A 12,176-nucleotide genomic window follows, 5' to 3' on the forward strand; every position below is an offset into this window, starting at 1 on the left:
ATTCATTAAAGTGAGTAGGCCAATACAGCAGTTAAAGTTAAAAGGGAAGGACCTCAAGGACCAGACTCATAGCCCCCTGTCCTTCTGTCTGGGCAACTTCAGTAGATTGACTTAGTTAATAGTTGGTGATGTGTTCCTTCATTAAAGTGAGTAGGCCAATACAGCAGTTAAAGTTAAAAGGGAAGGACCTCAAGGACCAGACTCATAGCCCCCTGTCCTTCTGTCTGGGCAACAAAGTAGATTGACTTAGTTAATAGTTGGTGATGTGTTCCTTCATTAAAGTGAGTAGGCCAATACAGCAGTTAAAGTTAAAAGGGAAGGACCTCAAGGACCAGACTCATAGCCCCCTGTCCTTCTGTCTGGGCAACTTCAGTAGATTGACTTAGTTAATAGTTGGTGATGTGTTCCTTCATTAAATTGAGTAGGCCAATACAGCAGTTAAAGTTAAAAGGGAAGGACCTCAAGGACCAGACTCATAGCCCCCTGTCCTTCTGTCTGGGCAACAAAGCATGTATGCCTCTCTCTCTCGCAAGGCATCAAAGGGCTGCTCTGGACATGAATTACTTCTGAAGATTACTAAACTCAGCATAAAAAGAAACGTGCTCGCACTGTCAACTGCGTTTATTTTCAGCAAACCTAACATGTGTAAATATTTGTATGAACATAACAAGATTCAACAACTGAGACATAAACTGAACAAGTTCCACAGACATGTGACTAACAGAAATTGAATAATTTGTGCCTGAACAAAGGGGGGTGAAAATCAAAAGTAACAGTCAATATCTGGTGTGGCCACCAGCTGCATTAAACACTGCCATGCATCTCCTCCTCATGGACTGCACCAGATTAGCCAGTTCTTGCTGTGAGATGTTACCCCACTCTTCCCCCAAGGCACCTGCAAGTTCCCAGACATTTCTGAGGGGAATGGCCCTAGCCCTGAACCCTCTGATCTAACAGGTCCCAGACGTGCTCAATGGGATTGAGATGCGGGCTCTTCGCTGGCCATGGCAGAACACTGACATTCCTGTCTTGCAGGAAATCACGCACAGAACGAGCAGTATGGCTGGTGGCAATGTCATGCTGGAGGGTCATGTCAGGATGAGCCTGCAGGAAGGGTACCACATGAGGGAGGAGGATGTCTTCCCTGTAACGCACAGTGTTGAGATTGCCTGCAATGACAACAAGCTCAAGTCCGATGATGCTGTGACACACCGTCCCAGACCATGACGGACCCTCCACCTCCAAATCGATCCCGCTCCAGAGTACAGGCCTCGGTGTAACGCTCATTCCTTCGACGATAAATGCGTTCCTGGTGTAACTCGGGCAGTAGAAAAGCCTCTTTAGTGTCCTAAGTTTTCATAAATGTGACCTTAATTGCCTACCATCTGTAAGCTGTTAGTGTCTTAACGACTGTTCCACAGGTGCATGTTCATTAATTGTTTATGGTTCATTGAACAAGCATTGGAAACAGTGTTTAAACCCTTTACAATGAAGATCTGTGAAGTTATTTGGATTTTTTATTATCTTTGAAAGACAGGATTTCTTTTTTTTGTTGAGTTTATAACAGAAAACATTGTTCGCACGTACTCACACACAGCTCTCCTCTGAACATACTTATCCTGTACACTAAGCTTTAAACACACACATACACTCTCTCAAGCCCTGTTCCTTACATACAGACACTGACACACACTCCCTGGGAGCGTGCACCTACCTGCCTCACATTTGGGTCCTGTGAGTCAGACATGTGAAGCTTCTGTTGCTGAGGAGCCGAGAGAGAGCAGAATTCCAGCCCGGTCATCAACACACTATTAGAACTTCTAAATGAGGGAAACCCAGAGGAGAAAACAGAGAGAGGAGATGGAGGGGCAGTCTGAGCCGCATGGGAGAGCAGAGTGCTAGTAGAGCTGCCACAGCGGACTCACATTGGTAAAGGCTTCACTACCACACACACGCACCTATGCACAAACACAATTTAGTTAGACACATGGCCACATATTTCACTGAATCTCACTGCACATACAGAACACCAGATTCCTCACTGCATATTCACATGGCCACATATTTCACTGAATCTCACTGCACATACAGAACACCAGATTCCTCACTGCTTATTCACATGGCCACATATTTCACTGAATCTCACTGCACATACAGAACACCAGATTCCTCACTGCATATTCACATGGCGTCATTCATTTCCAATAATATTTTTGTGTAGTTAACACCGATTGGCTGTGCATTACATAGTGAAGGACTGAGCTGTTTTCCATTCACTGTTAAGAGGAAATCACATTGGTGAACGTTTCTAAACACACATTGGGATGAGGAACCAGTGGTCACTATAGCACTGTAAAAAGCAGCTATAGACAAACACACACCAGTCCTTTCCACATGTAATCATGGGGACTTGGTCAGTTACGAAAAAGACACTGACAAACAATTCATTATAATTATGCACCTTGCTTTACTACAAAGTGGTAACGGATTTAAACAGATTGACTCAATCTGAGAGAGAATGCCAATGCACATATAGTACATTAAACAGCCAGAGAAATATGCCTACAAAGACCGATGCATAACTCTCTCATTCACACGCACTCCCTCCATGTATGATACCTGCTCTGAGAGGATAGTTTGAGAAACCGATAGGTAAATTTTTGTACTGGCAGCCTGACCAGCATGTGAGCTCCATGGAAATGCCACATCTAATGAAGTAGAAAATCCACATTGACTGACAGGGGCTGGGTGGGTATGAGGCTATACACAGTCAACCTCCACTCTGCCCTGGTCCCGTGTGTGTCTTTAGAAGTGTGGCTGACAAACACCAAACAAAACAAGTCAGGGATATTAAAAGGAAAATGGTTGAAATGTCAGACCCAAGCAGGATAGTTTTACAAGGGGTAGGGGGTTATTGGATTGAAATGGGGCACAGTGAGGGTCTGTCTGACTGGATTGGACAGCTGGGTGAGTAACTGTCCTCCTGAAGTCAAATGCCCTCGCACCTCCACACTACGGTGTTCACAGGTCCACTGAAGTTGAGGGCTGCATTCATCCGTGGGACCCGACTGTTGATTGCAGAGTGGTCAGAATTGTTCATGCTGCGGGCGGGAGCGGACGATTCCTCCTCCGTTTGAAAAGTATTGGTCATCTAGTCGCAGCTGTGAATGCAAACACAGGCAGCATTTCCACGACAAGGTCTTGTGGTTATAAATCAACCTCCTGGCAGTTATTTCCTGTTATAAAACAAACCTCAAACGTATTTTGAACAGTGTTGATGAGGCTGGTGTAATGGCACCTTTAGATGTAACGGCACATATCAAATGAAATGTATTTATATAGCCCTTCTTCCATCAGCTGATATCTCAAAGTGCTGTACAGAAACCAGCCTAAAACCCCAAACAGCAAGCAATGCAGGTGTAGAAGCACGGTGCCATACATACCGTATGGCACCTTTTAGAGTTAAACTGTAGAATGCTGTTATCTTCTACAAATTGGATTTTAAACCTAAACACACTGCTAACCTTTTGTAATGTTTGTATCCAATTTCAACGTTGTGCCTGTGGAATTTGACCGTGGCAGTGTTATCTAGTGAAAACCATCACAGATCAATGGGGGAAAAGGTATTTTAAAAGGTTTTACTGACATCCTCAGACACCAAACATTTCTCCCTCCAGATTGATCTACAGACAACAAAAAGAACATAGCTAGTGAAGATCAGGGCTGCCATCTAGTGGACATAATCTGTTTGACAGAATAACCAAAAGTTGTTTATTCAAAGGAAACGTCCAGACACAGAATGTTACAGCGAATGGGGACAAAGGAAAGGTCCAGACACAGAATGTTACAGCGAATGGGGACAAAGGAAAGGTCCAGACACAGAATGTTACAGCGAATGGGGACAAAGGAAACGTCCAGACACAGAATGTTACAGCGAATGGGGACAAAGGAAACGTCCAGACACAGAATGTTACAGCGAATGGGGACAAAGGAAACGTCCAGACACAGAATGTTACAGCGAATGGGGACAAAGGAAACGTCCAGACACAGAATGTTACAGCGAATGGGGACAAAGGAAACGTCCAGACACAGAATGTTACAGCGAATGGGGACAAAGGAAACGTCCAGACACAGAATGTTACAGCGAATGGGGACAAAGGAAACGTCCAGACACAGAATGTTACAGCGAATGGGGACAAAGGAAAGGTCCAGACACAGAATGTTACAGCGAATGGGGACAAAGGAAACGTCCAGACACAGAATGTTACAGCGAATGGGGACAAAGGAAACGTCCAGACACAGAATGTTACAGCGAATGGGGACAAAGGAAACGTCCAGACACAGAATGTTACAGCGAATGGGGACAAAGGAAACGTCCAGACACAGAATGTTACAGCGAAAGGAAACAAAAGGTGTGTGTGTGGGGGGGTTTACACTCTGCTGGATAGTCCACACAGGGTAGAATACCCACACATTGTGAAAAACAACAAGTCTTCAGTGGCACAGTAAGATTAAGTCAGAGTTTATTATGTTCAGAATTAACTGTTCCAGGGTCATTTTCCACTAGAATGTTCTACATTGTAAGAAATACAAGAGTTTCAGATAAGGCGTCAACTCAAACACAAATCAACAATAACCTACTTGGGCTTTTTCTGATGTCAAAGACAAGCAATTCCCAAAAACTAAAAAAGCTCACTTGATAGGTGCTTGCTGGCCAAGTGCTCATTCATGTGTAGACTAACAGAGGTTACAGACAGAGAGCCAGGGAGGGGAAAGCATGGTCAGAAGTGTCACTGGTTGGCCTATGGAGAGTGACGCCCCAGAATCTAGAGCCTTGGAGGACAGAGTTGTTTTTCCTTAGTGGTAAAACTCCCATTCAAGGCAACACACTGGAAAGAAATGAGACAAAGAAGTCCTCGCTCTTCTTTTAAAATTAGGTTTCAGTCCTGTTTCCTCCGCTGACCCAGGAACCTGGATAATATTCTGAGCGTGTTCAGTCCAGTGTGACCCCATCAGGCAGTTCCACTACGACAGGATCACAATCGTCAGGATCGACCTCAAAGTCCCAGCAGAACTTCTTGGTCAAGTGGGCCTTGAACTTCTCTGCCCGCTTCCGCAGGGTGCCGTCCACCCCCGGCCCACAGGCAAACTGGAAGAAGTCCTGGGGGAGAGCAGGGAAATGGAGAGCAAGTTAGAGGCGCGAGACACCATAAGGAATGTAGGCCACACTCAGTAGATCACCTGCTGGGTGCAGACGAACGAAGACGATTCAACATGTACAATCAATGGGAAATTAATAGAAAATGGCAGACAATGTTTTGTGGCCAGATGCGATAGGACCAATGATGTGTATAACCCCTAGAGGACTGACTGTTGTGAAGCTACAGCACCCAGACATTCTTTCACTAGATTCAGCCACGGGCTGAATTTTGATGGAGGGAACAGTATTAAGTATTGTTTCTTCATCATTAGTAAAAAAAACGCATTGAAAACACTACATGGAACAGATAGTCCCCCCCGTAAAAAAAAATCTGAAGGAAGGTTGTTTCTCAATTCTCTATCATGTATTTAACACTTTATTTTCCAGTACTAAACAGTCTCCAAATATATACTTCCATTCATTTTTCAATTGGTAACGGGGGACATTCAGGCGAGTCTTGAGGCATGTGGGCGTCCTAGACATGTACAGTTGAAGTCAGAAGTTTACATACATCTTAGCCAAATACATTTAAACTCAGTTTGTCACAATTTCTGACATAAAATCCTAGTAAAAATTCCGTCTTAGGTCAGTTAGGATCAGCACTTTATTTTAAGAATGTGAAATGTCAGAATAATAGTAGAGAATTATTTATTTTAGTTTTTATTTCTTTCATCACATTCCCAGTGGGTCAGAAGTTACATACACTCAATTAGTATTTGGTAGCATTGCTTTTAAATGGTTTAACTTGGGTCAAACGTTTCAGGTAGCCTTCCACAAGCTTCCCACAATAAGTTGGGTGAATTTTGGTCCATTCCTCCTGACAGAGCTGGTGTAACTGAGTCAGGAGTGTAGGCCTCCTTGCTCACACAGGCTTTTCAGTTCTGCCTACACATTTTCTATAGGATTGAGGTCAGGGCTTTGTGAAGGCCACTCTAATACCTTGACTTTGTTGTCCTTAAGCCATTTTGCCACAACTTTGAAAATATGCTTGGGGTCATTGTCCATTTGGAAGACCCATTTCCGACCAAGCTTTAACTTCCTGACCGATGTCTTGATGTTGCTTCAATATATCCACCTAATGATGCCATCTATTTTGTTAAGTGCACCAGTCCCTCCTGCAGCAAAGCACCACCACAACATGAGGCTGCCACCCTCCGTGTTTCACGGTTGGGATGGTGTTCTTTGGCTTGCAAGCCTCCCCCTTTACCTCCAAACATAACGATGGTCATTATGGTCAAACAGTTCTATTTTTGTTTCATCAGACCAGAGGACATTTCTCCAAAAAGTATGATTTTTTCCCCCATGTGCAGTTGCAAGCCGTAGTCGGTTTATTTATGGCGATTTTGGAGCCATGGTTGATGATACTACTAGATATTATCTAGCGTGTCATGCGTTGCATGTAATCTGACTGAGCATACAAGTATCTAAGTATCTGACTGAGCGGTGGTAGGCAGAAGCAGGCGCGTAAACATTCATTCAAACAGCACTTTAGTGTGTTTTGCCAGCAGCTCTTCGTTGTGCGTCAAGCATTGCGCTGTTTATGACTTCAAGCCTATCAACTCCCGAGATGAGGCTGGTGTAACCGAAGTGAAATGGCCAGCTAGTTAGGCGCGCTAAGAGCGTTTCAAACATCACTCGCTCAGAGCCTTCTAGTAGTTGTTCCCCTTGCTCTGCATGGGTAACACTGCTTCAATGGTGGCTGTTGTCGTTGTGTTGCTGGTTCGAGCCCAGGGAGGAGCGAGGAGAGGGACGGAAGCTATACTGTTACACTGGCAATACTAAAGTGCCTATAAGAACATCCAATAGTCATAGGTTAATGAAATACAAATGGTATAGAGGGAATTAGTCCTATAATTCCTATAATGACTACAACCTAAAACTTCTTACCTGGGAATATTAAAGACTCATGTTAAAAGGAACCACCAGCTTTCATATGTTCTCATGTTCTAAGCAAGGAACTGAAACATTAGCTTTCTTACATAGCACATATTGCACTTTCACTTTCTTCTCCAACACTTTGTTTTTGCATTATTTAAACCAAATTTAACATGTTTCATTATTTACTTGAGGCTAAATTGATTTTATTGATGTATTAAGTTAAAATAAGTGTTCATTCAGTATTGTTGTAATTGTCATTATTACAAATGTAAAAATATAATATAAACATTTTTAATCTGCCGATTATCGTCTTTTTTGTCCTCTAATAATCGGTATCGGTGTTGAAAAATCGGCCGACCTCTAGTTTGGACACCAATGACGATTTACAGAATGTCTTATGGTCTGACTAACACAACAACAAATCACCGCAGATGCAGAAGTGGGAAATGCAGTGGATTGAGATGCATCCAATACAAAAATATATATCTCTAGCTTAAACTGACAGATTTCATGGTGATGCTTTTATTACACTAATTGAATTTCCACGGGGAGATCGACTCTCAGGGTTAAATGGATCACAACATTTACTTTGGGTAGAAAATGTAATAAAATAAAAATAAAAATAAATCCCAGGATCCTGCTTTTCAAAGATTCATGCCAGCTCACCTGTAGCGTGGAGGTGAGGAAGTTGTCCTGGGACACGATGTCGACAAAGAAGTCTGGAGGTATCTCTCCCAGCTGGTGGTAGAGCACAGCGATGAGGCCCAGGTACAGATCCCGGCGTTGACGCATGGCCTCCTCACTGCGACACAGCAGGGCTAGAAGGCGCTTCCAGTGCTCAAAGCCCTCATACACATTCCCAATGAGGAAACACACAAAAGCAAACTGCAGCTCACCTGGAAGGGGGAGGCAGGGGGAGAAGGGCAAGGAGCAAAGAGGGAGAGAGAAGATGCGCAATCAGCCAGACAGTTTATTATCAACTAGTAATGAACTCAAAACAATAGACATATACAGTTTATTTTACACCTCTATATAAAGTAAAGACTGTCCTTGTCAGTTTTCCCAGAAAATGTGGTTTATAGTGGTTAAGGATTGGCAGCTGAGTGAGAAATATGACCAACAGCAGGGCTCTAATCATGTCAATTCAAATGTCTACGCCCCAATCTCATTTGATGTTCTGCTGTCTATACAATTCTAGTCTAAGTTCCAATTCAACTGCTCCATAAATTCATATAAACTGGTCAAATATACCAAGTAGGTCTCCCTTCTCACTCACCCAGCACGTTGAGTGGCTGCTGCTGGTGATGTTTCTCTAGCAGACTGTCCAGGGCATAGCTTAGGTCCAGGCTGCACTGGGTGATCTGGGCTGGGGTGGCCCCAGGAGGATAGGTCTGCCTGGGGATGGGGGAGAACCTCAGCTCAGTCCCCTCTCTTGGCTTCATCCTGGGAAGCCTGTCCAGGCCCTCCCTCATGCTCTGACACTCTGTGTCGTTCCTGGGCAGGTTCTGCTCGTCGCGATCCTTGGTGTGTGTGAGCTGGAGCTCTGGGATCACGTCGCTGAAGGCACACACACGCCCAGAGAGAGGCTGCAGTCTGGTGGCCAGCTCCTGGTTCACCCTGTCAGTTAGGGAGACCCATTTCCGCATCACCTCGTACGGGTAGGGCCCCAGGAAAGGGTCCAGGTCTCGGAGGACTGCCCGGACCCGACCCACCTCATCTTCATTCTGAGTGGCAGAGAAGTCCAGATCCTCCTCTTTGGGGTCCCAGTGGGCCAGCAGGATCTCTCTGGGCTTCAGGGTGAGGAAGAGGCCTGTTCTCGGGCCTGTTTCACCCCCGCGGTCTGGTGCGTTAGAGGAGCAGTAGTGGAGGAAGTGGAGACCTGGTGGGATCATCTTCACCCCGCGGAAGCGAGGCCCGACCTGCCAGCTCTTGTAGTCAATGCCCAGCTCAGTGCCCTCGGGAACCCCCAGCAGTACCACGGTCGCCCCCTCCTCAAACAACCCCCGTGCCACCTCGGGATCCATGTCCACCGTTGCCATGGCTGTTCCCACAGTGATAGGAATGGATCAATACAGACGTTAGCTAGCTAGTTCTTTGAACGTCATGTTTCATTATTACTAAAGTAAGCTACATACCAGATCTGTTATACTTTATTATGCTTTGAGATAGCAAGCTAGATTGCGAGCTCTAGTAGCCAACGTTCGATAGCTAGCGTTAACTAAACAAGCCAAATATTCTGAATTGAACTCCTTTGATAACGTTAGCTGCTTGCCCAAATGTACCCTGAACGTGTAAATAAGGTTAACACACTTAACTAAAACACTACAGTCGTGTTTCGAAAAACAATACGTTTCCAAAAAATGCACTGTACCTGAAAGTTCAGTAGTTGCGTTCACGTTACTAGTTGGTGCAACATTACTGTGCGTGCCTAAAATCTATCCCCAATAAACAAAAACCTAGAACGAGAACAGTTCCGGAAGGTATGCAACTTCGGAAGAACTTCGTCTTATTTAAAATATACATATATATACATCACACGAACATAGTACAAAACAATATACAAACATCACATATGAAAAAAGACCCAACCCCAAAATTTAAATAATAATAAATAAAACCAGAAAGACACAAAGAAAGTATATTACACTATTTATTTATTTATTTTATTTTACCTTTATTTAACCAGGTAGGCAAGTTGAGAACAAGTTCTCATTTACAATTGCGACCTGGCCAAGATAAAGCAAAGCAGTTCGACAGATAAAACGACACAGAGTTACACATGGAGTAAAAACAAACATACAGTCAATAATGCAGTATAAACAAGTCTATATACAATGTGAGCAAATGAGGGGGGAAGGAGGTAAAAGCAAAAAAGGCCATGATGGCAAAGTAAATACAATATAGCAAGTAAAATACTGGAATGGTAGTTTTGCAATGGAAGAATGTGCAAAGTAGAAATAAAAAAATAATGGGGTGCAAAGGAGCAAAATAAATAAATAAATAAAAATTAAATACAGTTGGGAAAGAGGTAGTTGTTTGGGCTAAATTATAGGTGGGCTATGTACAGGTGCAGTAGTCTGTGAGCTGCTCTGACAGTTGGTGCTTAAAGCTAGTGAGGGAGATAAGTGTTTCCAGTTTCAGAGATTTTTGTAGTTCGTTCCAGTCATTGGCAGCAGAGAACTGGAAGGAGAGGCGGCCAAAGAAAGAATTGGTTTTGGGGGTGACTAGAGAGATATACCTGCTGGAGCGTGTGCTACAGGTGGGAGATGCTATGGTGACCAGCGAGCTGAGATAAGGGGGGACTTTACCTAGCAGGGTCTTGTAGATGACATGGAGCCAGTGGGTTTGGCGACGAGTATGAAGCGAGGGCCAGCCAACGAGAGCGTACAGGTCGCAATGGTGGGTAGTATATGGGGCTTTGGTGATAAAACGGATTGCACTGTGATAGACTGCATCCAATTTGTTGAGTAGGGTATTGGAGGCTATTTTGTAAATGACATCGCCAAAGTCGAGGATTGGTAGGATGGTCAGTTTTACAAGGGTATGTTTGGCAGCATGAGTGAAGGATGCTTTGTTGCGAAATAGGAAGCCAATTCTAGATTTAACTTTGGATTGGAGATGTTTGATATGGGTCTGGAAGGAGAGTTTACAGTCTAACCAGACACCTAAGTATTTGTAGTTGTCCACGTATTCTAAGTCAGAGCCGTCCAGAGTAGTGATGTTGGACAGGCGGGTAGGTGCAGGTAGCAATCGGTTGAAGAGCATGCATTTAGTTTTACTTGTATTTAAGAGCAATTGGAGGCCACGGAAGGAGAGTTGTATGGCATTGAAGCTTGCCTGGAGGGTTGTTAACACAGTGTCCAAAGAAGGGCCGGAAGTATACAGAATGGTGTCGTCTGCGTAGAGGTGGATCAGGGACTCACCAGCAGCAAGAGCGACCTCATTGATGTATACAGAGAAGAGAGTCGGTCCAAGAATTGAACCCTGTGGCACCCCCATAGAGACTGCCAGAGGTCCGGACAGCAGACCCTCCGATTTGACACACTGAACTCTATCAGAGAAGTAGTTGGTGAACCAGGCGAGGCAATCATTTGAGAAACCAAGGCTGTCGAGTCTGCCGATGAGGATATGATGATTGACAGAGTCGAAAGCCTTGGCCAGATCAATGAATACGGCTGCACAGTAATGTTTCTTATCGATGGCGGTTAAGATATCGTTTAGGACCTTGAGCGTGGCTGAGGTGCACCCATGACCAGCTCTGAAACCAGATTGCATAGCAGAGAAGGTATGGTGAGATTCGAAATGGTCGGTAATCTGTTTGTTGACTTGGCTTTCGAAGACCTTAGAAAGGCACGGTAGGATAGATATAGGTCTGTAGCAGTTTGGGTCAAGAGTGTCCCCCCCCTTTGAAGAGGGGGATGACCGCAGCTGCTTTCCAATCTTTGGGAATCTCAGACGACACGAAAGAGAGGTTGAACAGGCTAGTAATAGGGGTGGCAACAATTTCGGCAGATAATTTTAGAAAGAAAGGGTCCAGATTGTCTAGCCCGGCTGATTTGTAGGGGTCCAGATTTTGCAGCTCTTTCAGAACATCAGCTGAATGGATTTGGGAGAAGGAGAAATGGGGAAGGCTTGGGCGAGTTGCTGTTGGGGGTGCAGTGCTGTTGTCCGGGGTAGGAGTTGCCAGGTGGAAAGCATGGCCAGCCGTAGAAAAATGCTTATTGAAATTCTCAATTATGGTGGATTTATCAGTGGTGACAGTGTTTCCTATCTTCAGTGCAGTGGGCAGCTGGGAGGAGGTGTTCTTATTCTCCATGGACTTTACAGTGTCCCAGAACTTTTTTGAGTTAGTGTTGCAGGAAGCAAATTTCTGCTTGAAAAAGCTAGCCTTAGCTTTTCTAACTGCCTGTGTATAATGATTTCTAGCTTCCCTGAACAGCTGCATATCACGGGGGCTGTTCGATGCTAATGCAGAACGCCATAGGATGTTTTTGTGTTGGTTAAGGGCAGTCAGGTCTGGGGAGAACCAAGGGCTATATCTGTTCCTGGTTCTAAATTTCTTGAGTGGGGCATGTTTATTTAAGATGGTTAGGAAGGC

General features: G+C 44.5%; 2 protein-coding genes across 2 annotated transcripts; both read right to left on the reverse strand.

The window, feature by feature from the left end:
- Positions 1-3,747: 3,747 nt before the first annotated feature.
- LOC116357766 (uncharacterized) lies at positions 3,748-4,557 on the reverse strand. The gene is made up of 3 exons (XM_031806378.1): positions 4,544-4,557; positions 4,390-4,492; positions 3,748-4,347 (listed from the first exon to the last, which is right to left on the reverse strand). Exons 1-3 carry the CDS (start codon positions 4,555-4,557, stop codon positions 3,772-3,774), a joined length of 693 nt encoding a protein of 230 aa, XP_031662238.1. The 3' UTR covers positions 3,748-3,771.
- aar2 (AAR2 splicing factor) lies at positions 3,748-9,566 on the reverse strand. The gene is made up of 4 exons (XM_020478215.2): positions 9,450-9,566; positions 8,355-9,119; positions 7,745-7,974; positions 3,748-5,161 (listed from the first exon to the last, which is right to left on the reverse strand). Exons 2-4 carry the CDS (start codon positions 9,115-9,117, stop codon positions 4,994-4,996), a joined length of 1,161 nt encoding a protein of 386 aa, XP_020333804.1. The 5' UTR covers positions 9,118-9,119; positions 9,450-9,566; the 3' UTR covers positions 3,748-4,993.
- Between the last annotated feature and the right edge of the window lie 2,610 nt (positions 9,567-12,176).

Source organism: Oncorhynchus kisutch, linkage group LG27 (genome assembly GCF_002021735.2).
Source record: "Oncorhynchus kisutch isolate 150728-3 linkage group LG27, Okis_V2, whole genome shotgun sequence".
NCBI classification, from domain to species: domain Eukaryota; kingdom Metazoa; phylum Chordata; class Actinopteri; order Salmoniformes; family Salmonidae; genus Oncorhynchus; species Oncorhynchus kisutch.

What these genes read in the sequence shown, in the direction of transcription:
- LOC116357766 (XM_031806378.1), bottom strand. An exon ending in TTGTTTCCTTTCGCTGTAAC is followed by an intron (nt 4,348 to 4,389) that starts ATTCTGTGTCTG and finishes ATTCGCTGTAAC; the next exon opens with ATTCTGTGTCTGGACGTTTC.
- aar2 (XM_020478215.2), bottom strand. Translation starts at nt 9,117, where the DNA reads ATGGCAACGGTGGACATGGATCCCGAGGTGGCACGGGGGTTGTTTGAG. An exon ending in GCAGCCACTCAACGTGCTGG is followed by an intron (nt 7,975 to 8,354) that starts GTGAGTGAGAAG and finishes TCCCCCTTCCAG; the next exon opens with GTGAGCTGCAGTTTGCTTTT. An exon ending in TCCTCACCTCCACGCTACAG is followed by an intron (nt 5,162 to 7,744) that starts GTGAGCTGGCAT and finishes GCTCTCCCCCAG; the next exon opens with GACTTCTTCCAGTTTGCCTG.